Source organism: Anarhichas minor, unplaced genomic scaffold (genome assembly GCF_050575085.1).
Source record: "Anarhichas minor isolate MPS153535 unplaced genomic scaffold, ASM5057508v1 ptg000016l, whole genome shotgun sequence".
Classification (NCBI taxonomy): domain Eukaryota; kingdom Metazoa; phylum Chordata; class Actinopteri; order Perciformes; family Anarhichadidae; genus Anarhichas; species Anarhichas minor.
The window spans coordinates 2,831,691-2,857,416 of NW_027466462.1; the positions used below are offsets into that span (position 1 = coordinate 2,831,691).

General features: G+C 43.1%; 1 protein-coding gene across 1 annotated transcript; it reads right to left on the bottom strand.

Annotated features, from left to right (window-relative positions):
• On the bottom strand, window positions 1-25,352 carry LOC142950808 (uncharacterized). Its single transcript, XM_076092410.1, has 36 exons — window positions 25,265-25,352; window positions 20,546-22,781; window positions 18,738-18,799; window positions 18,392-18,424; window positions 17,761-17,934; window positions 17,225-17,580; window positions 16,767-16,966; window positions 16,483-16,617; window positions 15,975-16,073; window positions 15,690-15,727; window positions 14,547-15,367; window positions 13,865-14,158; window positions 13,442-13,573; window positions 13,317-13,351; window positions 12,480-12,632; window positions 12,010-12,132; window positions 11,697-11,735; window positions 11,286-11,411; window positions 11,065-11,194; window positions 10,231-10,401; window positions 10,068-10,102; window positions 9,038-9,199; window positions 8,799-8,933; window positions 8,278-8,316; window positions 8,038-8,178; window positions 7,385-7,479; window positions 7,179-7,202; window positions 6,061-6,610; window positions 5,882-5,944; window positions 2,138-5,614; window positions 1,926-2,031; window positions 1,558-1,686; window positions 1,089-1,391; window positions 726-842; window positions 516-637; window positions 1-426 (listed from the first exon to the last, which is right to left on the bottom strand). Exons 2-36 carry the CDS (start codon window positions 22,508-22,510, stop codon window positions 352-354), a joined length of 10,659 nt encoding a protein of 3,552 aa, XP_075948525.1. The 5' UTR covers window positions 22,511-22,781; window positions 25,265-25,352; the 3' UTR covers window positions 1-351.
• Between the last annotated feature and the right edge of the window lie 374 nt (window positions 25,353-25,726).

A 25,726-nucleotide genomic window follows, 5' to 3' on the forward strand; every position in this document is an offset into this window, starting at 1 on the left:
TATACTAAAAATACTGTAGCAATCTTTTATTTATGAGTAAATGAGCCATGTTTCCACATCACAACTGATGAAATGTAACTGTCGGACAGAACTGTAGAGTTTGAAATGGGACAATACATGCTAAAATATCAATTAAGTATCATGGTAGAAGTAATATTTACACATTTATAGGAAAAACAAATGCTATATAGCAATTAGTTATGACCAACATGGCGTATTATACACATTGATTTGTCAACTAAAACCCTCTGTAAGGGTTTGTAAAGCTGCAGACGAGGTACTAGTTCAGCTTTTCACACTTTCACACTTCACAAGAAAAGAAAAAATAACAGTTAAATGTTGGAGTTGGGATCAATCAGAAACGGAGCCTTGGGAACTTTGTGTGGAGCTTCTTGATGGTTTCTGTTGAAGCTTCTGGAAATGTTTCTGAAAAAAGAAAAGGGGGAACACAAATAATGAAACACAAGTAATGAAAAGTGTGTTTTATTGTGTTTACATTGTGTGTGCGTGCGTACCTGTAGGTTGTCATAGTGTCTCTGGCTGCTGCAGTGGAGGTCCTTGGCGGTGCACTCGTTCAGGTAGAAAATAGAGCACAGGTTACAGAAGTACCCGGACTTTGGGACCACAAACTCCTGACCTGAAGAGGGAGAAAATAAGAAGTGAAACAGGAGGACGAAAACATCTGCATCTTGTGGGAGTGTGTTAATAATATGCACGCGTCTCACCGAGGGGGTTGTTGGGTTTGAATGCCGGCAGTTTGACGTCAGAGGAGACAGAAGGAGACTGAGAACGAGAGCGCTTTGGTTCAGGTCCGAGAAGCTCCCTCCTCCACTTACTGGCAACTAAAGAAGAGAAGGAAGGAACTTTAAATCATTTAAAAAGACCTCTGGGGATGATCTGGAGCACCGGGTCATGATTTTCTGGAAAGAGACATTGTTGAATACAAAAACAATGTGAACTGTCGCTGTAAGTCCCAATAATCACACATTAATATTTGTAAAAATATGTTTTCTCTACGCACACTGCAATTTGTGGAGAGCCCAAATGATTTATCGGTGCAAGTCCATCATTATTTTAGATCTTTGTACCTTTAATGTCCACCCTGCTCCCTCCTTCCTTCTCCTCTTCCTCAACACATGTCTGGTTCTCTGGACGCTCCGGCTGCAGCTCCTGCCCAGCAGAGGCAGCATCGATGTCGGCTTGGCCGGCTGCTTCCACCTCCGTCTTCTGGATCTCCGGCTGGCCGACACTTGACACCGCAGATGGACCTTTGTCCAGTGACGAGGAGGCATTGAGTGCAGTTGGAGGCAGTACATCAGCGCCAGCTGGCTCCGTTTCTTCTTCTCTCTCGTCTTTTGCGGTCACCTTTTTCCCTCTGGTAGATTTCCTCACTGTGGTAAAAGACAATGCATCGGTTTAGCAAACAAGGGAAAGGGAAACTGCTAAATAATAGGGGCCCACACAGGACCGAACATCCCTTTTGGCCCCCAGGAAATTCTCTTTTTGAGTCCCCTGACATGCATAAAAGATGTAAATATAAGTGTGTTTGTGTGTTACCGGGGGTTTGTCTGGTTCTCTTCTTGGGTCGTCCTCTTGTCCTGGTTTTTACCGCTTCCTTTTCCTCCTCCTCCTCCTCCTCCTCTCCCACCTCGTCCACCGTCACAAAGTTCATACTTTCTTCTAAAACTGGATAAAAAATAAAAAGAGTATTAACCCCAGTTTTTATTTGTTTATTGTCTTACCATATTGAATAAAGTTAGATTTGATTGTGACTTCTTTTTGATACTGTTCAACAAAAATGTGAAAGTGAAACCAGATCTCTACAGAGTAGGGGTGTCACGATTTGATTTTACTCGCACCCACATGTAAATCTGCAATGTGCATGTATTATTCATACTGTACTATGTGGTGACAGAATAACATACCCGAGTCATCATCGCTTTTGCGTTTGGCAGATGTTGGGGTTCGCTCAGCTTGCTCTTCGTCCGGCTTCTCCTCATCATCGCCAGCTTCATCCAAAGTCACCAAAGTCTAAAAGCAGACACAAGACATCTTTACCACCTGTGTTTGTTGAGCTTCTGTAATTTCCCCATGAAAGAAAATTAAACTTCTATGTGTTAGAATGTTGACTTTTTACCTGTGGGTTTAAGAAGTCCACCGATTCGTCCTCCTGGCTGGGTGGGTGGATCTCCGGCGGGCTTTGCTCGACCTTCCCGTCCTCTTCTTCTATGAACTCATCCAGAGTGACGAGTGCCTGCAGCTCCCCCTCCGTGATCTCCTCATCCCACTCCTTGCTCTCTAGCGCTCTCTCCTCTCCAGCGTCATCTGCTCCCACCTCATCCAGAGTCACCAGCTCCTTGGGGTCTACCGCCACCTCCTCCTCCTTTTCCCTCGCCCTCTTCTCCTTTTCCCTCCTCGCTCCTCCCCCACTGCCGCCTCCTCCTCCTCCACCTCCTCTACTGCTGCTGCCGCTCCGGCTCCTTCGCTCCCTCTGCTCTGTGTCCCTGGTCCTCCTTTCCTCCCTCTCCTTGTTCCTCCTTGCTTCTCTGTCCTTGGTGGACTGCTTCTCTTTTGCAGCGGCTTGTCGCTTCCTCAGTTCTTCCTCCTCGACCGCGTCGTCTGGGTAATCCTCCTCCTCCTCGCTCACTTCGTCCAGGTTCACCAGAGTGCTCGTTGTGTCGTCTTTCTCAGGCGACTTTTCTTTGTTCTCCATCTCAAGAATGGCAGCATCACTCTGGGATTTAGTTGTTACTTTGTCCTCTTTCTGAATGTCTGCTCTGGGTGTACTTTCCTTATTTCCTGTACCAGACCCTTCTGCAGCAGATGCATCATCATTTGACTCCACTAAATCATCAACTATCTGAAACAGAGTCTCCTCTTCCTTTTCGGTCTCTTCCACAACTGCGCCAACACATGTCGGTGTGTCTTCTTTTTCCGCTGATAACTCTTCTTTTGAAGAAGTTTTATCTTTTGTCTTGTCCTCTACGGTCACCAGCTGTTCTTGAACTTGATCGTCATCCAGAGAATCTATGATGTGATACATCGGCTCATCTTCCTCCTCACTTTTGGGTGATCCTGTCAGAGATTCACTTTCCTTTGTTTGCTGGTCAATGTTTTTCAAAACGGTCTCTTCTGACGGTCCCGAGTGGAGCTGATCGTCAGTCGTCTCGCCCTCCACAGAGTCAAGAATCTGATAGGTCGCCTCTTCTTCATCGGTCACGTCTTTGTCACCCTTCTTTAATGTTAAGCTGGAATCTTTTTTAGTTGTTTTGACGTCTTTCTTTGGTCTTCCCCTTGTTCCTTTTCTTCTTGTAGCGGGCCGATCATCCTGAACAACCTCGTCCTCAATAGAGTCGAATACCTCATAGGTTGCATCCTCCTCACTTAACTCACTTACAACAGTATCGCTCTTCTTTGATGGGGTGCTCTCTTTCGGAGGGTCTCTCTCTTCTTTCTTTGGTGTTTTTTCCCTGTTTCGTTCCTGAGACTCTCTGGCAGGAGTTTGCCTCCGTCTTGTTGGCGTGTCCTCGGTTTTTGTCTTCTCATTTGAAGCCTCTTTCTTCGCTGGTCTTCCCCTTTTTCCTCTGGTAGGTCTTGTCGTTGGTTCATCATTGGCAGTTTCTTCGTCCACAGAGTCTAAAATCTTGTATGTAGCCTCCTCTGGTTTTTCAGATGCTTCTGTGAGATCCAATGTGATTTTGTCCTCTTTCTTTCCTCTTGCACTCCTTCTTCTACCAGACATTTCTGTGGTGGCAGCATCTTGAAGCGGTTCGTCAACAGAATCTACTATCTTATACACCACGTCCTCAGAGACTTCTTTGTCTTTCCTAGAAACTCTTGCAGTGAGGTCTATCTTCGTCCGTGTCTCATATTTTTTAACCGTCCTGTCCGGTTTCTTTGGCGATTTCTCCTTCTCTTCACTTTTGGGTGCTGTGGTTGTGGAGCCACTCCTCTTTGATGGTCTATCATCTTTTCTAGCCGTCGCCTTCCCTCGCATGTTCCTTTTTCCTTTGTTGCCAGTCTCTGACTCTGTAGTCATTGGCTGATCTTCCACAGAATCAATTACCTGATATGTGTCTTCCTCTTCCTCCATGGGCCTAATGTCTTCTTGAGAAGAGATGTGGTCACTGGGAGTTTCAAGGCTCTGGTAGTCATCTTCTGCTGAAGTAAGATCATCAATTGAATCCAATATCTCAAAGGTTTCTTGTTCAGTAGCATCCCTGTCTGGGTCTTTTAAAGTTTCTTTGTTGTCGGGGTCTTGAAGAGGCTGGTCTTCATTTGGAATTTGGCTGTCACGATTATCCACATCTTGGACGGCATTGCAGGACTCTGCAGAAAGCATTTTGACTTCCTCCTCTTTTCTCTTCTTCCCATCTCCCATATCCGTTAGAGTGTGTTTACTACCGGTATCTAACACCTGGAAAGTATCTGCATTACTTGTCTCGTGATCCTCAGACAGTTGCTTTACTGTGGAACCGTCATCTTGAACCAGGGGACTGTCCTCTTGACCTGTAGTTGCTTTGCCTTGGGCAACACTGTCCAACACTTGGAGAGAACCGTCGATTTCCGTTTCATTACACTCCGGTGGGCAGGCTTTGACTTCATCGTCGACACTGTCCGAGACCTGAAAGCTTTCGTCGTGCAAAGTCTGGCCTCCTTTAGGTCCACTTAGCTGGGCTTCAGAGCTGCTGGCTTGGTCCCCATCATCCATCGGCCCGTCTGTTTGATCATCAAGTGAATCAAGGATTTGGTAACTTTCATCCTCTTCCACCGCTGTATGTTTGTCGACATTCTCTTCTTTCCTTTCCTCTTCGCTTCTCTTCTGCTCTTCAGGTGCGTTGACATTAATAGCAATCTCCGGAGTCTGGGCTTGGCTCAACTCTAACCCATGTTCCGGTTCAGGTGGATGCATCTCTGATGATGTTTCCATTTTTGTCTCGGACGTAACAGTTGTTGCAGCGATGCTTTCTGCTGACACTGTGTGGTCAGACTTGGCCACAGTGCACTCTGTGTCTTTTTCTTCTATAAGCAGCTCAGAACGACTTCCTATTGAGACCGTTGCTGCTGATGTTATCCTTTTTGTTTCACGTGCAGCGGAGGATGAGCGGGTGCTTAAACCAGAGGATGCAGTGTTGGATGCTTTGGCTGGAGATTGTGTGTTGCTCTGTTGTGTTTTCTGACCAGGGGCAGAAGGGGTTTCAATAGACAGTGGAGAAGAAGATGGGGAGGACTTACTGGCACTGGCAGAGGCCGAGGGTTTGACAGGGGATTTGGTAGGCTCAAATGAGTACTTGGACTTTTTTGGTGATGCAGAGCCCGACGAGCTTAAGTCTTTAATCGACTTGGATGAGTAGGATGAGGTAGAGGCTGCGGTCTTAGAGTCTTTCGAAGACCTCGTTGAGGTCCGTCTGCCAGCAGACACTCCTGAGCTTTGCCTCTCTCTTCTTGATCTGGAGCCTTGCTTGGATGAGGAGGAGCTATGAGGCTCGGGGCTTGTGTCGCCCACGTCATCGCCGACTTCGTCGACAGTGACAAAGTCATCCATGTTGAAATTTAGCTCATCAAAACGACAGGCATCTGACGAATCCATGTCCTCTGTAGAATCATCCTGACCCTGAATAGAGAACAAAGAATCAACCAAACATTGAAGCAATTAATTGTTTAGCTTTTTAACCAAGCTAAACAAAATGCAATTAAAGAAATTGATGACCCAATCATTTACTGCATATGATTGTTTATCTAACAAGAATTTCCATAGACAAGCTTTGACAATCATATCATCAAGGTTGAAAGGTCTCACCCTCTTTGTAGATGAAAGGTTAGAGAAATGGGCACAAAGAAGACAAGAAGGTTTTTGGGAATGAAAAAGCAGGATGTTAACCTTTCTTTGTGGTGCGTCTTCAGCCGTTGCAGGTCGAGAGCTTGTGTTGCTTTTGCTGGGATTCTAAAGAAAGTTTTCCCAGATTAGTGTCATGTGAAATAAATTGGAAGACATATATCATGCAGGGTGAAGAAGTAACAGCATGGATGTGCTGAAAAAGATTAAAAGCCAGATCTCACCTCCTCCTCACTCTTGGAACTGCTCTCTCGGGTGAGCCTGTGGTTGCGAACTGCCGCCGCGATGGCCTGGAAAACATCTGCATTAATCTGAGGAAGTACTGCAACTCTTTTTTCAGGCATGAGCGCTGTGGCTGATGGGGCAGGACTGGAAGCAGCTGGGACTGTGTTTCCAGTGCTGACTGCAGTTGTAGACGTAACATCAGCAGTAAAGCTTGAAGTTGTTTGTGGGTCCTCTTCCCCCTTTTCTTCTGCTTTCTTTACCCCTTCATTTGCCTCAGGACCAGAAGTGGAGTCCGTGGCAAACTCTGTTCCTGGTTTCTCGTGGTCCTTCGTTATTGCCACGTCACTTGCAGCACTAGCACTTGGTCCGGCTGTGGTGGGCTCAGAAATGGTGGATCCACCAGAGCCACTGGTTTGCTGAGCAGGTTGTGACCCATTATCAGACAAAGAGGGCTGGGTTTGACATTTCACAGCTGGGGGCTGGACTTTGATGGGTTTCGCTTCCATGTTATCACCAGCATCTTTTAGACGCTGTTTAAGGCTCTTCAAACTAAAATCACAAACAAAAGGGATTGTCAGTCATAAATGACAGCATGGTTGTTTTCACAACATGGCTTAATACACTACTTTGTTAAAGAAATAAGAAGTGAGAAGTACTCATGCAGTATCCCTGAAATAATTGTACAGTTATCTTGTTGTTTGCCAAACATATGTCATTGAGTTGAGTGTTTTTAATATAAAAACTATTTTCTGTATATGTCGCAAATGTAAATGTAACGCTACAGCCTAAGGCTGTTGATTCCTGAACTATAGCTTACGTTTGATTTTACAGGGCACATGTGCACGCACGTTGTAGTGGGGCTGAAGCAACATATGCACGTAAGTGCTCCTTATTCGACAGCAAGAAGAGGATATGTGTGCAGGCAGTTTGAAGTGTATTCAGAGTTATACCAGCCTTAAGTTGAACAATGTCGGCATACAGACGGACATAAATTGTTGTCCATTGAGCTTGATTTATCCAATGAAATGTGCCACTAGCTAACATCATATAAACTCATAACAGTCATCAAATTGATCTCTTAAACTGGCAAGAATGAATTACTGAGTGATGTACTCACGTCTCAACATGTTGAACTTTACTCCTGGAGAGAGAAAAAGAAGGAGTTGGTCAGTTCAGGTGTGAGGATAGGGGATTCAAATGTTTAAGATATAGTAACACGTACATAGGCAACCTTAAGACTGTGTGGGGAAATACAGATGGGAGTTATTATACAACTAATTCAACCCCATTTCATAACCCTTATTTTTAAAAAGAAACGCTTACCAAGCATCGTAGCTGTCACAGGAGTCTGGTATGTAAGACTTGTATTTCTCCACCATTTTTGTTACACCGCTGGAGTCGGCCATCTCAATGCATATCTGAGGTAGAACGACAGTCATGGACAAAAAGAGAAAAAACACGAGAGGAGGGAGAGATGAAGAAATTGACAAGACAGGAGAAAGAGAACAGAACCAGCCATAAGAATAATTTAATGTGAAGTTACAGTATGTTCAAGTAAAACAGCTGTTCTGAATGGTCAAACAAACTCAAACCAATTTGTTTAAATGCGACAGAAAATCCATGCAGAGTTTATCAGTCAATTAGCTTCCAAGCCACAGTAGCTAACAGTGCCCTATTCTTTAGTCTCATGGTGCAGACTGAAATTTCATAAAAACCTCCCACTTTTAGTTTATAGGTATAGAAATAAATACATCTCCCATCAGGCCGAAAAAAGGTATGACTAAACATGTTAAAGAAAACAAATTTAAGATCTTTGTAAATGAAATGTAAGACGTTTTAATACTGTTTAATGTCTTTATTTTGGAGGAAAATTGAATTCAATACTTTTAAAGGCTTTTTGAGGTCTGCAGATACCCTGACAATGGAGATTCTCGCAACAGTCTAATGTGAAAAGTGATATGTTTGTATTCTCGTACCCTGTTGGAGAGTGGCAGAAAGCCGACAAAGGGCGCAGTAGACGCCACCACTCCCATGACCACCCCGATGATGTCCACAGACATCTCAGAGGTCTCCACACACAGCAACCGCTCCTCCAGAAGCTTTGGCTCTGGAACTCCCTGAAGAGCAAGAAATAGTTGGTGTTAAACACCAGAGATCCAAAGATGAAGAGCTGCTTCCACTTGACAAAAGATTTACATAAAAGGTTATTGGCTTACAGCGTTGCTCCACGCCATCAGAGTTCTGTACAGTATCTCCTGCAAAAAGAGAACAAGTCACAAATGTTGCCAAAACACATTTACAATAATATCTGCATTTAAAACATGTTGCATGTCAATAGTGTTGCACGGTACACCAATACAAGAAAGGTATTTTTTCAGTATTAGTATGACGATATTTAGGTCGAGGTCCCAATTTTGGTTTTGTGAGAACACTTTATTTCACACAAACATATTTCTATTAAATAGTGTGCGTACATGTTTGTATTTCTGTGCTTGTATGTGGCGATTTGCTCTAACATTAGCATATCTGAAATTTTCTAAAGAAAGGAATTATTTTCAGTACAAGTTGTTAATAAATTATGACAACCTTACAGATAAAAAAATCCTATTGGTTTGTTACACAGAGTCATCGGAGAAGCAGTCATAGGAAACAGTCTGGAATGGGTACTACTTGAAGTCTGCGACGATACATATGTATACAGCTGCAGCGCAAGTTAAATTATTGCTAGTGTCCATACCTCACTGGATATGGGAGATATGTTCTCCATGACGAAGTGAACACTGAGCAGGCAATATTTCAAACAAACTGGATTTCTGATGTGCTCGTGGACGAAATCGCAGCACGACGTCCAATCAGCGAAAAACACAAAGGCCTGGAGATGAAGAGAGGAAATAAAGGAAAGGAAAAACAATTAAACTCCATCTATTTAATAAATGTGCAATTACAAAAATGTTTGTCCCAGTTTCTACTGCTTACCCTCCTCTGCAGAGGTAAGATCATCACGTTGTAGTACATGGAGCGAAGGTTCCATTTGGGGAAATACCGCCAGACCAGACTGGCCACGTCCACGTGGCTGTAGTTTCCAGGTGGCAAACCGGTCAACATGATTGTTGGGAACCTGAAACCAAGTCTGGCCCTCTAGGAAACACAAAGTTTGATTAATGTGATGCTGCTGATTTAACTTTGTGGTGGATTTTGATGGTGGATCACATTGGAATTTAAGATGAGCAAAAACAAAGACCAAATAACCGAATGTCTTGTATGTCTTGTATGAATGAATGTGAACAAGAAGTGGGCGATTTTCTTTTTCTTTAGGATATGTCAATATTAACAGAAGCATTGATGTGTTTCACCAAATACAGTCATCTCATTCAGTTTGCCTGACGCAAAGCACACCGACGTTTGTCCAACAAGCTTCTTCTTATTATTTTCCTGCCACATGTTTTGTTCCGCTACCATTCTTGCAGTGTTGCCAACATATGTGCAAAAGAAATGCATGAAAACATGCGGAATGATCGGCAATAATGAGCTATGACTTTTCTCAGAGATTCACCCAAACTTCCAACTTCTTCGCAGTACACTTTAGCTTATTGAAGTCCTTGCTCTAAAACTCAAATTTTAACTTCTTTCATTGCTTACTCGATATGTTGCATCCATCATCCCTTTCCCAACTATTCATACTGCTTCAGCTGCTTTTCCATCCAAACAACCAGCATTCACACCGCAATTTCTTCAGATGTGGTCTTTTCAAGTTATAATTAGGGATGTCCCACTTTAGTTTTTTTGGCCACGATTCCAATCTGGCTCCCTTAAAATGGACATCCACCAATATACAGTGCAATGCGATACTTTTAATTACCAAAATATTGATTGATGTGTAGTAACACACTTCTAAATTTGGCACACCTCATTTTTCACAAGCTACTAGTTCAAAACTATAAAGTTGATAAGCTTAAATTATTGATATGATACATAAAATAGGAAAGTTTGACTGAAATGGGCTTACCTCAATATCAGGCAGTACTTTGAGTGTCTGGTACTCTTGGAGTTAAAAGTAAACATAAGCAAATACAATTACTTGAAATACGTTGTAACATGGTACATTTGGCAGTATCACTTATTTCATTTAGATCCCAAAAGTCAATGTGTTGAAAGAATTGCTTCCTTACTTGGGATGATGAACCAAGGAGACTTGGTAGGGAACACAAAGGGATGAGATCTCAGCGTGACCCAAAATGGTCCAAGAGTGTCCTGCGGAAGGCTACATTTCGTATGCGGGACCCTTGCCCCGCGAATAAGATCCTTGAGGGGAGGCAGAGCATTCCAAGGAGATTTTGGTACTGCAAAACCAAAAACAGGCAAAGTGTCACGATTGAATATATTTGACGAGTGCCAAAACAGACACTAGACAGCATCCAGGTGCCACTGGCTTAAGACGAGTGAGCAATGGAGCAACTAGGCTGGCAGAGGAGACGGAGGGCAGATCTAAGAGGTAGGTAGACCTTCGGGAGAGAGGGGGGGGGGGGGGTCGTTCGAGGATGGTGGTTCCACTGTTGAGGTGTCATGGGCCAATCAACAAAACAGTGGTAAGGAGGGTGCCAACATGAAAACCCTTTGACGTCGCAAAGGTCTGAGCCACAAGGCTCTGCACCAGAATGATGGACTGGCAACAGAATACAGCAACTTCATTCCAATGTGCATTGTCAGAGGGGACACCAATTAACCTTATGCATCAAGTTATTTTTCCAAAGTGAACTAGAATTTTGGCCTCCCAGATGTATGCCTTTGCTAATCAGTCAAATTGCAGTTTACATTCATTCAAATTGCATCACTTCATCATTTATCCTGTTAGACTTTTATGTGAAATTGTCATAATTAGCTTTTGTGAATTCTTGACTTGTCCCAGTGACCTCGACCTTTGACAACCAAAAATCGTATCCGTTTATTCTTGACTCCAAGTGGATGATTGCGCCAAATTTGAAGAAAATCAAAAACAAACTTACAGTGTAAAACACGATTCCCAACGGATGGTATGGCCAGCCTGTAGAGTTTATGATCAGGGGCTTGTTTCAGGAAACTGTACCAAACTCCGAGCCGATCAGCATGGACAGGGGCCTCAAATTCAACAAATACCTGGAACACATGAAGACGTGAGAAGTAAGAATAACAGGAAGTCGTTTTTTAAAGTCACTTAAAACAGACACTCGTATGGGTTTGTTTATACCTTGTTTAGAAGAGGAAAGAAGTTCCTGACAAACTGCATTTTTTTCAAAGATTGTCTGAGCTCCCTGGTCTCACTCCATGAAATGTTCTTGATGTAGACAATTTTTGATGCATCAACAACCCCCCGCTGCATCAAGAACAGGAAGTGAACAATCAAAACCAAAAATTACACAGAGAGACACACAGTTTTTCAAAGTAAAAGACAATATCTTAATTAGGTTTCCTGTATTCCCTTCAACCGTTGACAGTTTCCAGTAGTTATGTTAAATGTATTGAGAGAGACAAACGCAGGACTTAAGATAAATTCAAAGGCATCTGAACACACAAAAGTTACATTAAGAACCTATTTTAAAGGCCAAGTGTAGCTTAGAAAAGGGAGATGGAATTAAGTGCGTGTGTGCATAGTACTTACAAAACGCAGCAGCTTCATCAGTGTTTTATAAAAGCAGAACTAAAACAGAAATCAGAGTAGGCATTTTTAGAAGACAAAGAACAACCCATCACACTCATCTAATGTCGATACAGAGCGTATACATTACATTTGTTGAAGGATAAGGTTTAGGCAACACAGCATTGGCTTCACTTTTGAGACCCAGAGGTTGCCCCTTGGTTTTAACCAATGTGCTTGTTTTTTATAAATATGCATGTTTTCTCTATTATTTCTCTAGTATTAAATTGACTTCTATAAAAACAGTCAATAAAAGCAGAATAGTGTACGTGCTTACCGGTGCCATTTCAAAGCTGCAAGAGACAACATGGAAAGCAAGTTTCGACCCTTTGAAATGAAGGCCCTTATGTAGTTTCAATATCTTAATCACATCCTTGAATTCCGGCATTAAGACGAAGGCCTAAGGAAAACCAGAGACAAAGATGTATTACTACTTCTATTTACTTGTTCAAGGTACTTTTTCATTACTATTTCACATATTTCAATGTGTTTAAAATCAGTCTCATATAGGCACCAACAGTGTATATATATAATAAGAATGCAAAAAATCTCAAGCTAAATGAGTTCACAAATTAACTTTAAAAAATTGAAAAGTTGCCCAACTCTTTAAAAAAATGGAAGAAAAAAGGCTTTACAATCATGCAACACAAAAAACACTAAAACAAAACTATTTGACTAAAAAGCAACAACAGCGGAAACATGTGATTGCTAAACCAAAACGATGCAGATTCATAGCCTGGTGCCTACCATGCACGTCTGAGGAATAACATAGATGCTGTCTTCTGCATATTGAAAGCCAAGTGGCATGAGCAGTTTGGCGAGGTCTTCCTCTGTGTAGCAGCCGTCGTGATACTCCGGCAGGTTGGTGATGAGCAACAGCTTTCTATCAGGTGAAGTAAACTGGGAAAATGAAGGAAAATAAAGTAGGAGGAAGAGGTAAATAAAGATTCATCATTGCATAAAGAAGATAACCCGCCACCCTTTCTGGTGATTTAAAAACGCTGCTTTAATAAGAACTGTTGCACTGCAGTCATTATCTAACCATGGCTCAGTGAAGAGCACAAGCATTCTAGCCAGTCGTCACTGATTGCTCTCTTATTCATATCGAATCCAGGTTTGGGGCTGTTATTTGGTAGTTGAGTTGTGATGGAAAAGGGCTGGTGTCCCATTGCATCTGAACCGCAGCAAAGCAGGGCCAGCCTTATAAATGTGAAAGTCTGCCCCCCATTACAAAACAAATGGCCGTGGATATTAGTTACATACTGTAACTCCAGATTCTATGAGTAAAGGCTGTCTAAGGGTAGCTAGTGGGTATATTCCTTCTACATGTGCCCCAACTCAGTCTCACCTTGTGTATATGTTGAGCTGAAACCGGACAATCGGCTCCCAACTCTATACTCATAGAACCAGGAGTTACAGTATGTAACTAACATTGTATTTCATAGAGGCTTCACCCTCTAAGGCGAACGCTAGTGAGAAAAGGACTAAGTAGGAAAGATGATGGTTATGCAAGTTAACTTTATAGCTTTATAAAAGTACATGTGTAGATACAGCGCTTCATACAAGTCATTTGAGGAAACTTACCTTTTGCGAGAGGCAGGTTTTCCACTTGAAGCACGCTGTGAAGGAGAGACAAAGAAAATGAGAAACAAATTAGAGAAAGACCATAAGATTACGATCACATGCAGACATTTTCTTGGATTTCTTACGTATTTTTTGTCGATACAGATGCTTTTCTATCATCTCCCCAAAAGTCAGACAAGTAACAGGCGGCTTGTTGCTTGTGGAAGCCTCCATGGCTGATTCTGCATCTGCTTGTGTCTCCACTGCCATCTCAGGATCTACAGAAGACCACATTTAATTAAGATGAATGTCAGCATTTTGAAAGACCGTCATCATCTGCCCTTCTTCCTCTAGGTATATCTGCTGGATGGAGATTCATACCAAAAAGTAACCACGACCCAAAGCCTAACTTTCTACCGATTTCAAACGAACTCTTGAACAACTTCGGAGATATCGTCCAACTAAAAATAATTGGCGAGGTTAGATGGATGAGCTAAAGATAACCCTACGTAAACATTATATTTTATAAATTCATTGTTTAAGCTAAAGAAAATGTTTTTCTAACATACCTTTTTCCATTGTTTCTGTCTCCGACCCCCCAACTTGCAGCTCTTCCTCCACAGTGGCTTCAGTAGAGCTTCCTGCAGCCTGCTCTGTCATGTGTGAAGCCTCCGTCTTGGTCTCTGGTCCTTGTGCAGTGGACTCTGGTTCTGACAAGGTGCTCTGCTTGACGTGCGGTACAGCTGTGACAGGGGTTTCTGTTGGCTCTGTATCAACTGTACTCTTAGATGGTTGACTCTCACTGGATGCGTCTGCTGAACTTTCTGGTGCAGCCTCTGTCGATTTTTCTTGACAGTCAAATTCTGTGGGATTGAACGAGTTGTTTGTAATAATAATAATCTTGCAGGTTAGATGGCTGAGCAAAAGATAACCCTATGCAAACAAAATGTTATACTAATTCACTTCTAATCAGTTCAAAGTGTGGCTGTCCAAAGAAAAACATATATTTGACTTTGTCAGATCATTTGAAAGATGAAGTGTCCTCAGTTTGAGAATATTCTACTATATAAGCGAAGTAAACCATTTTTAAAAAGCATTGGAAGAGCTAAAAGAAAATGCATAGCCGCAAAGCTGACCATGAGGTTGTTTTACTTTGTTCATTAAAGTTGACTCTTTGGAGGTATAAGGTTTTCACAAGCCACACTTCAACATTCTTCGCCATCCATCCATTCAAAAAGGTCTCCAACATACTTTTTTCCATTGTTTCTGTCTCCGCCCCTCCACCTGGCAGCTCTTCCTCCACAGTGGCTTCAGTATAGCTTCCTGCAGCCTGCTCTGTCATATGTGAAGCCTCCGTCTTAGTCTCCGGTCCTTGTGCAGTGGACTCTGGTTCTGACAAGGTGCTCTGCTGGAGGTGCGGTACAGCTGTGACAGAGGTTTCTGTTGGCCCTGTATCAACTGTACTCTTAGATGGTTGACTCTCACTGGCTTTGTCTGCTGAACTTTCTGGTGAAACCTCCGTAGTTGTCGGTTTTTCTTCTTCCTTAGCACAACTTCCAACTTCCATTGGCTCCACCACTTCAACTCCCATTTCACCAATCTCCATTGGTTCAGCAACTTTGGCATCCATTGGTTCAGCAACTTTGGCGTCATTTGCGTCATCAAGTTCTTTTTCAAGTACTTTTTCAACAACCTTGGCTGGGTCTTTTGCCACAGCTTCTTGAACCTTGGTTTCAGATTCCTTTGGTTTGGATTTCTCTACATCAGGCTGATTTTCTGGAGTTGTGGACTTGGATCCTGGTGATGTTTTTTGCTTTACCACGGCCTTTCTCACGGGCCTTCTCCCACGTCCCGTCACAGGCAACTTTCCTGTTTTTATCATTTTATTTGTCGGCTTGCCTGGGACGTTTTTCGTTTTTGCTTGGGTCGCTGAGCCTTTAGCTGCACTTTTCTGGAGTTTGCCTGTTGTAGCTCTTTTGGCTCCAGAAGGTGAAGGTGGAGGCTTTTTAGGAGTAGAGAGAAGAGCAGTGGAAGTGGTTTGAGGTGTGGCGTCGCTGAACTTGGAAGGTTTTCTGTGAACAAAAGACAGTTACATGGGTCATGTAGGAGGAAATGGAGAAATTCAAGGTTCAAGTCACAAAGTCAATGTCACGGTTTCAAGTGGTCTTCACTATAAAATAGTGCTATACTTCACAGGTTGAGATCCTGGAATGACTTTTACTCAATTCCCACAAAAACGGATGCTGATTTTTTGACAATAGGTACATTTCCCTAAAATTGACATTTTTCCCCCACTGAGGACACATTTTGGCAGCAACTGAATATTTATAGTAATATACTGACAAAAACAAGTTCATCACTGTTAAAAAGAGGTCAGTGTGAAACATATCTTACTTCCGGGGAGGCTTATTTTGTTCCTTCGAAACAGTCTCCTGGAAACAAAAAAAAACCAAGTTATTTCAGATTAATCTGCTAATTGACAATGTGACAACTAGGGCTGTTGATGCGAATTTCGGGAGTTGAATGTAATTCTAAAAGTAACATTTTTTTTTATAAGGAATGAAATTCAAATGGGAATATAGAGGAAGGTTGACCGTCCTGCTGACCACACTACAGCTGACATATATTATTATGTATATTTCCTAGACACAGAAAGAAAGACAAAAAGTTTAAAAATACCTTTCTTCCAACAACAGTGATTTGAATTCCTTTCACATCGAGGCTCTTTATGCTCATCAATTTCTTTGCGTCTTCGTCTTTATAGAATCTCACGATTGCCTACAAATGCACACACACAAACATACATATCCATGCGTTACTACAACCATCAGGACTATATACTCACACCTAACGTTGACAGCTCACCACCACTAACTGCTTCAGCTTGGAATCTGCTAGTCCGCTCGGGACAACGTACGCGGCGGTCACATTAGTGTCGGGTATTTTTGATGGCATTTCCACTTTAAAATTGACTTTTTTTTACATTGCTGATGTCAAGAAATTGTTCCTGTGCAGATTTGCATGACCCATCATGCTCTCAGGGAACATAAGCATGTGTCTGGGCCTGCATACAGTTTTCTGTGCCTGATGGTTTGATTGTCAAGACAAAATGTAGCTAACAGCACTATATTTTGAATAGTATGAAAAGGCAAAGCATCAGCAGATACAAGCCTCTCTCTATACATACCTTCCCTGTGGACCGGAACATTACAACTGACTTGGTTTTTCCAAAGTTCTTCATAGCAGCCAACAATTCATTGTGAGGGATATAATAATTAACCCCCTCCAGTTCCACCTCGGTTGGTAGCAAAGATTCATCAGACTGAGCAAAGAGAGAGAAAAACACAAACGTTTAGACTAAATATAATGCATCCGTGTTAGTTTTTTAAGTTCAGTGTATTTACATCAGGGACCATGTACAAAAATACATTAATCTCTAAGAAGAGAAGCGATGTTTGTGGAAGAACTTGCCTCGCTCTTTTTCAGACTGGGAGTTGCTTTAGAAGGCTTTTTGGTGGAGGAAGAGGCAGAAGACGAGGAGGGCTTTCTTCCAATGGAAGCGGAGGAGGATGACGATGTGGACTTCATCTTGGCTAGCTCGGCCATTAAGGCGGGAGCCAGAGTTTTAACCACAGTCTCCAGGTCAGACTGTTTTGACAGAGACTGGACAGCTAGAGGGAAAAAGACGAAAAAGAGTGTCAGACAACATTGCAGCGTTTTGGTGGTTGCGAAGTCTCAAACTGCGTCTCTATTGTAAGATGAAAACATTTAAAGTTAAAGAGCATAAAATCGTGAAGAAACCACAAAAACAGGTTGTATTGGTGGCATTCACCTGTACATTAAGCGTTAATAGACGCAGGTGCGTTACGACACAAAACAAGTCTTTAAACACTGTGTTAAGTCATTAAAATGTTTGTCATTTCTCAAACCTGATGTTTCCAGTAATTTCTTAACCAAGTTGTCTGTATTGCTCGACTTTCGTTTGGGGGATCGTCTCTCGTCGCTCCTCCCTGATTGCGACCGTCTCTTGTCGCTCCTCCTTGTTGGCGACCGCCTCTCGTCGCTCCTTCTCGATGGCGATTGTCTCTCGTCGCTCCTCCTTGACGGCGATCGTCTCTCGTCGCTCCACCTCGGAGATGATCGTCTCTCACAGCTCCTCCTCGGAGACGACCATCTATCGTCTCTTCTCCGTGGTGAAGATTGTCTCTCAGGACTTCTTGAACGCGACCAATTGCGGGAGGAAGTAGGGCGGTCGTACCGCGGGGAAGGAGAACGAGACCGGGACCTGGTAAAAGTTCAGATCACATCTAATGACAATCTTAAAAATATAAAGTTTAGATTTCTCAAGGGGGGGGGACTAAATCTAAAGCGGTTAAAATGCTGATGCAGCTATTCTAAAACGTTCTGCAGGAACATATTTGGTCATTTCACTTATTGCTCGTTTTAGAATTTATGCATCACAGACCTGCGAGTGTATCTGGAGCTGTACGGCGATTGTGATCGTCGACTGTGTCTCTCCTGTCTGCCCTCTGAGTGGTGGTGCCGACGGGGACTAGGCGAGCGGCTTCCATGTCTGGCTTTCTGACGATGCTGAGAAGTCTGTGAAGAGGCTGAGGGCGAGGCATCTTTACCTGCAGCACTGAAGAGAGCAAGGGATGGGAAAAGCATAAGGAAAGCAAAGTTTTCCAAAATCAACAGGGTACTGGTTCACTAACTGATCGTGGTTGCAACATGTTTGATGGAGTCGGTTGGATTTTAGCCCTGAATTGGTCGAATAGGGCAACATTTTTTTGGGGGGGGGGGGGGGGTCATGAATCCTGACCAATCACACTAATGACCAGTTTCCAGTCTGATTTCCAACATTGCTGCTGTCAAAATATCTGTTACAAACTGTAGTGAGCTTGTGTTAATACTGATGGAATCGTATTTTAGTTCCAAGACTGCTTGTACAATTGTCCAGATATATGACCGATTGGTGGATTCTTACCATGCCACTTTGTGATCGTGCAGAAAGACCAATTATAATGTGTTGTGCGAGTTAATGCAACGTACATAAACAATCAAATTACAGCGTCTGCCAAGCTTATCAAATTTACCTGAGTGCAATCTCACCATCCCACTCCGGGTATCTGTTTAAAAAAACACAAATGAAACGCACCTATTAAAAACAGCAAAGAGGACAGATGTTTACAACACAGCCAAAGGTTTCTGCGGTGAGGTAGGCAGCCATAAAGCAGTCGTACTCAAGTATTGCTCCTAATGTCGGAGAGTATCACGGAATAGTACGGGTTCTGCAGAATACAACTATAGAACAACCAGAGGAGGTACCTTAAACAACCAAATATCAACCCTGACAGAAGTTTAACTAGCTTGGCAAACGGCAATGGTTATCAAAAAGTAACGAGATCTTTACAGGGAAAAGTTAAAAGACGAAAGACTGACTGTTTTCGGAGGACTCTGCAGCTCTCAAGGTGACAGCTGGTGTTCTGGTGGGAGATCCAATCCTAGTAGTCGGAACAACAAACACAGCATTAGATAGATCTCACTATTATCCAAACTGCTATCAGCTATCAATATCAACTCACTTATGTGATTGTCTGACAACATATCTTTTATTCAACATTACAGCAGCCATAAAGAAACAGCTCCTCTTTGTTGGTCTGTTGAGTCTCTCAAGTCCAAGTGTCCAATTCAATTTCTCTGCTATTGTGTACACAGTTTGTGTTATGTGTGTTGACATTAAAGGAGTCTTTACAGCAGTCATCTGAAGAACAAGAACAAGCTTGAGCCCAAGTGAAGAGCTGCGAGCAGTAAATAAAGTGTTTAAATCAAGCAGTGAGAAATACACATGTAGTACATGGATTAAATCCTTTAGAAATGTTGGCAGCTCTCTTCTTTACAATCACAGCAGACTTTTGTCAACTTTGAGTGCAAGAGCAAGAATTCATTATGATGACATAACAAATACAGGAGTGCCAGTAACAAGCAACCAAAACTAAGCTTTCTTCTTAAGTTCTTGGTAGTGCGATGTCTGGTTCTTCAGTCTTGTGCTCTGGAGTCGGCAGGAAGATGTGGAAACTGGGACGAGGAGGGGGCTGGTGGGTCTTTTTTTTTTTTTTGACAAAATGTGAAATGTCAATAAAAGGAAAAATGGTCGAACAAAATCTTGCCGATTGTGTGGTTTGTGGAGTATGATGCTGATGACTTCAGGTTCATGGTTGGAAATGTTTTGTACAAAAAAGGGAGCTTGGCTTCATAATATTACATATTTACCAACATTACAAAAAATGTATATCTACTGTTCGATATGAAATGAATTGATGTAACAAAGTGCATTACTGATAGCTCCAATGGTAAGAATGAAATATACAAATTACACAACTAGGGATGCACTGACCTAACTTTTTCAGACCTAATACCGATACCGTGGCTTCGGATATTGGCAGATACGGAGTACTAATCCAATAGCAATGTCTTATGTACTAAAATGTTATTTAAAAAAAAAAATAATAATTGGTATCCAATATCAGTATAGGCATCAGTACATCTCTATAACAACTAACAACTGTTTCGTAGTATTTTCACTGAATATACAATCTGGGAAAAAAGCCCCAAAAACAGAGAAAGAAGGAAAACAGTCCTCTTCCATCATCATTTGATGCTCTAGTTCTTCAGATGTGCAGATTCTTGCTGGTCAGGTCTTCTAAGCCCGTGGTTCCATTTTCAACAACCATCCCAGGAGTTGGTCGCGTATTGTTGAATCAAATTATGCTTCAGTCATTAGTCATAATGGTGACAGTCGTATACCAAAGACCTTGATCTTCATCTGTCTAAACACGACAATGATGTACTCACAACAGTTTTAAGTCAGTCAAATCACATGTAAATCACACAGTGTAAACTTGAATTACAGATTAACAAAAAACAGTTAGCGGTGACTGGCATCCTTGGAGCTTTTTGGTAAAAAAAGATTTAGTTTGAAGTACATTGAAATTAGTTAACGTAAAAAAAGAAAATAAATCACTCCCAAAGTTTGAAATCCAACCTTGTTTCAATATTTTACAAAAACCTTTCACATAGTCTTGAAAGTATCGCCCTTAACCCCCCTTAGTTTGCCCAAAAAGTAAAAAAAAGAACAATATAAAATAGAATTTCAGAATGAAAAATAGAACAAACATTTTAGATATTGAAATAAATATCCCACCATTTTTTCGTAAGGGAGGGAGAACAGAGTGCAGACTTCCACTCACCTTCATGCGACGACATTCTCTGTTACACAGACAACAGGTATGTGGAAAGAGTCTCGGTGAAGCCGCTGCATAATCATGCATCATGGCCGCTGTTGGCAGACCCTTGGAGACTGCAGCCTTTGCCGGAGGCCGCCTGTTGGAAGGCGGCATCGTCCCATGAATGAAGCCCATCAGATCTGGGATTGGCTGAGGCAGAGCTGGAGGACTAACGATGGGGGGAGGACCAACAGGAATGAACACCGGATGCTGCATGGCATCAGTGATGCTGGGCATGTGAGATGCAGGGGGAACTGACTTTGCAGCAGGAAAAAATGGAGGCCACATGGCTTGTGGTACTGGCTGCTTCGGTTGCTGCTGCTGTGTCTGCTGCACTGGCTGCTTCTGCATCTGCTGCGTCTGCTGCACCGGCTGCTTCTGCATCTGCTGCGTCTGCTGCACTGGCTGCTTCTGCATCTGCTGCTGTTGTGTCTGCTGCTTTTTCCTCTGCTCAGCAATGGTTGACCCCTGTCCTGGGGTTTTACTCTGGTTCTTAATACCTCTGGTGTCATTACTGTCAATGAGCACAAGGCCAGGTCTACTAGGATGCACACCACGTAACAAAGTGCATGGTGGTTGGGTTTTCATTGTTGACTGGCGATCTGCCTCTGGTTCTTTCAAAGGAACGGGTTTGGAGGCTTCAGACTTGACAGCTCTGATGTCCGTGTCTTTCCGATAGAAAGGGTTGGCGATTGTTTGGGTTTGCAATCGGTTAGTCTGATCATTGCTTGGGGGAGAAACAAAGCTCGGTGTTGAACTGTGCAAAGAGCTGAAACTGGAAACAGAACTCGCCTGGTCACGAGAAAAACCCAAGCCACTGCTTTTCACCTCTGTTTTTTGCAGTGGTTCTCGACCGTGTCTGCTACTATTGTAAGTGTCCATCGGCAACATACTTCCACTCCCACCGCTGTTATCTCTACTGACGCTGGTCCTTCCAATCTCTTCCCCAGCCCCTCCAGTATATTTGCCTGTATGTCCATAGTCAATCACATTACTCGGCTGGCGAACAGCCGGCGATATTTCCTCCTGGCGCATCCCTGCCCCACCAGAATGACTCATTCTGGTGGGTTGGGGTTCGGGACGGGGTTTTGACTGAGCATCAGTCGTAGCTCTCTTGGTCTTCTCAAGGCGAATTTGCCGCAAGATGAACGGCAGGTTAGCAGGGGTGATCTGGTTTTCGGGATACGAGATGAGATGTTCCAAGTCCTCTTTTTCAAGTCCAAAATGCACAAGGATGTTAGAAGCTGACTCAGAGGTGTACTTTTGTCGATTGGGCTCTGTAGGTGCCGCAGGATTGTCCGGAGAGGGTTTGTCAAAATCACCTAACCCTGGAATGGACGGCATATCACGTTCTCTGTCACTGGAAGCATTAAACCTACCATCAACACCGCTTGCATAGTTAGATGAAGCAGACGATGAATAAAATGTTGAGGGTTCATCGCCAGTGGGCCTTTCGTAGTTCGATAACCAGTCCGAGGAGCTACTGCCACTTTCAACTCCCGGGTATCTACGTCCTAGAGAGGCAGAGGTTGAGGACGTTGAGTAGGAGACCATCCCTGAGCCTGAGGAGAGAAGCTCCCTTTGAGTGCCAGTAAAGCGAGAGTCTATGGGCTGTTGCATTGGTTTGCCAAGAAGCCTCACCTCCTCTCTGGCTCTACTAATATGCATGTCTATAGACCTCTCCATGTTCTTGTCTATAATGGCCCTACTCGGTTCAGGCCTGTAGCTCATCAACTGAGGCAGCAGTGGCGGAATTATTCCCCCAGAGTTGGCAGAAGAAGTTCCAGGAGAGCTGAAGCTGGACCCAGGTCCAAGGCGCGGAGCTGCCGTCCGAGGGTCCCTCTCTGGCGGACCACCGGAGAGTCCATACTGCCCTTGGGTGGCTCTTTGGTTCCCAGAGGCATAGGGGTTGTACAGGGGATGGGACATGGTGTTTGCGATCTTCAGAAGGTGAAGGAGATTGATGGCCGCAACAGTTGGGGAGGGGTGCGTTGTGGGTATGTAGGTCGCGGCTCGGCTGCCAACAGCGAGAGCGTTGTTTATCTGCGTCACTGCTAGCTGGGCTTTCAGTTGAGCCAGCCGCAAGGAGGCAACCTGCTGGCCGAGCAGGAGCGAGCTCCTGTGGAGCCCTCCAAGCAAGGGGCTTGTTAGGGGCCGTGGAGCGGGAGAAGGGGCACAATGCTCCGATAGCAATGCAAAGCTGAAAAGTAAAAAAAACAACAACAAAAAAACAAACAAAGGATGGGGTTATTGAATGGGATTGGACTTCAGCTTCTTGGATGGGTTAATTCCAACATCTGGATGGTCTTGTCTTGAAGTCGTCCACTCTGGCGCTGTATGACACACATTAATTCAGTCTATTTCACTTCTGAGTGTTCACTAGCAAGAAAGTACAGAGAGGGCAAAGGCAACAAAACATAGATAACAAATAGGAAACAAGGTCACTGGACACATCCGGAACAGACACAAACTCATTTATTTTTTTCCATGTTTATCTCTGGTGGATTAAGACTGGCACCAGCAGACAATGCACATTGCAAAAATGTAACAGACCAGAACCGCAATTTCCATTTCAGGAGGTGACATTAGATCATACCGAAAGATTCAGACAATCCTGAAAACACTGCACTTAATACTGGTAGCTTACGACTCACAATATGGAACACTATATAGTAAGTAGTAAGTCATTTCGGACACACCGTAGAAACAAACAGAAACAAGTGTTGAGGCATAGATTAAGGCTACATCCACACTTTTTCAACTAAAAACGATCTACGTCCACATCTGCATTGTTTTAGAAATGATTTCCGTCCGTACTAACACGCCTGAAAACGAATATCACATCACTATTCACGTAAACCGGGCAGTATTACAGTACTCTTTACGAATAAAAGGTCTGGCTTGATACTTAAGATCTTCCTTTCGATACTCAAACAGACAGACCCAATACCGATACCGTGGCTTTGGATATTGGCCGATACAGAGTACTAATCCGATACCAATGTTTTGTTTATGAGTTGTTTGGCTCACTGCGTGGAAGCGATTGGGATCATTCTTTCAAGTTTTATTTTTCAAACTTTGTTACAAGACTGCTGCTCTCTCTCTCACACAAACGCATCAAATTTACTTTTTATACAAAGTTTTATGGCTTCCGGCGGCGTGACGAATTAGGGACGGACACGTAATGACTGAGTAGTGTGGACGCTAGGCATAAACGTAGCAAAATATATACGTTTCAAAGCGGAAACGTAGCTGTGTGGATGTAGCCTAAGGCAATGTTCAGACTGACTTTAGGTATACCTTAAAAGCTTCAGCCAAAGAAGCAGCAGGAGTGTTAATGCAGAGGGATAAAGCAACAACAAAACGCAGGATTGAGCAGAAAGACAGTTGATTCTGGCTCAATATTCGCCGGAACAAAATGTCATCGAGCAAAGCGCTGCAGTGACCTATCAAATGTATGCAAATGATTTACTAAATGAACATCATGCTGTATTGAAGAAGACTTGAAACTAGAGATTGAGACCATAAACTCATGTTTACAATGTTTACTGAGGAAATAAATCAAGAGAGAAGTAGAGTCATTTTATCATAGACTTATATACAACCAGAGGAGTCGCCCCCTGGTGGACACTAGAGAGAATGCAGGTTTTAAGACACTTCCGCATTGGCTTCACTCTGCAGAACCGGAAGTTGCCGCCTGCTTCCACCCTGGGTCGCTGTCTGAATTTGGTGAATTTCATTAGATTTACATCTTATATCATGCCTTGGGAATAACTACTATGGGTCTTTCTCATTCCCCGATTTTGTTCCTTGATTCCTTGGTTGATTTCTTTCCTTAACTCCTCACGTCTTAGTCCCGCCCATTGGAGATACAAGCAGAGGAGAAACGAGGAGAGTAAACAAAGGATTATAGCAGTTGAATTGGATGTAGCCTACATTCAGTAAAAACAATCGGGTGAATGTCACTAAGAAATGTGGTTAGAACAGAGCCTTATGAGGAGCTACATAGACTGTGAATGGCAGAAAGTCTGAGTTGATCTTCTTAAATATATAAAATGTATGAACACAAAAGGGAACTGTTACATTTGTAGAGTCCAGCGGTTTGAGATCATTACAGCTGTGTGTCACGCCGCTTCTATTTGTTTATGTGTGCCAAAAACATTTCTGAGGACACAGCCGAGTTGCCTTCGCTCATAAGCTCCTCCGCCATGCCTCCTCGTTCCTGGCCCCTCGAGATGCATTTTAGGAGCTGGGGTGAGATCGATTTCCAGGTCACAAGACGGAGGATCGTGAAGGCAACAAAATTGGGAAATGATAAAGACCCTATGAGTGTAATTCATTCCTAAAAGTATTGCACCGCAGTAAGTAATAAGGGCTTTGTTTTGGAAATGTATAAATGTAGAACTATCTACAAAACATCCTCAACCTACTGCCAACCTCACCAGAGCCCTGTGCATGACGTTATATACACATCAACGCCGTCTTTCAGCACGCCATTACTGCCCTAACAGAACTAAAATGGCTAAACTTGCCTCGCGTGCTACTGCTAGCGTGCACTAGCCGAAGGCTTCGCGAGGGCCCGGTTACAAACAAACGTTTAACGCGGTTTTCAGAAGCCAAACATCACGTCAAAGCGAGTAGTTACGCGCTGCTTCGCTCTCTACTTGTACTTTTGTTGCATACCTTCCGTTATTTGTGAATATGTCACGTCTATGGTGTGTTCAAACTCATCTTCGGGATGTCTGCAGGCAGCTACTCCAGAACGAAACGGTACTCTTCCGGTTTTAGTGTCAAGCCTTCAACTTAAAAGCGCGAATGTTACAGGTAAAGTAACGTAAAAGGTCCTGCATTCAAAATCTTGGTAAAAGCACATAAGTAGTTGGCCTATCACTACACTATATGCCTCTCTAAAGTACCAGACTGGTCCACGTCAAAAATAGTATGCATTAATGTGTAAGCATCACTGATGTTGCGGTTCATATAGATGGAGCGCTTTTATTTCGAAGATACGGACCGGGATGGTTATTTGTTGGTATTTGGTGACGTCGCATCAATATTTTGAAACCAAGGCCACAGAAATAAAATAAATTGTAATATTTCTACAAGTTCATACCAATAAACAGACGAATAAATGCTGCTTTGTCT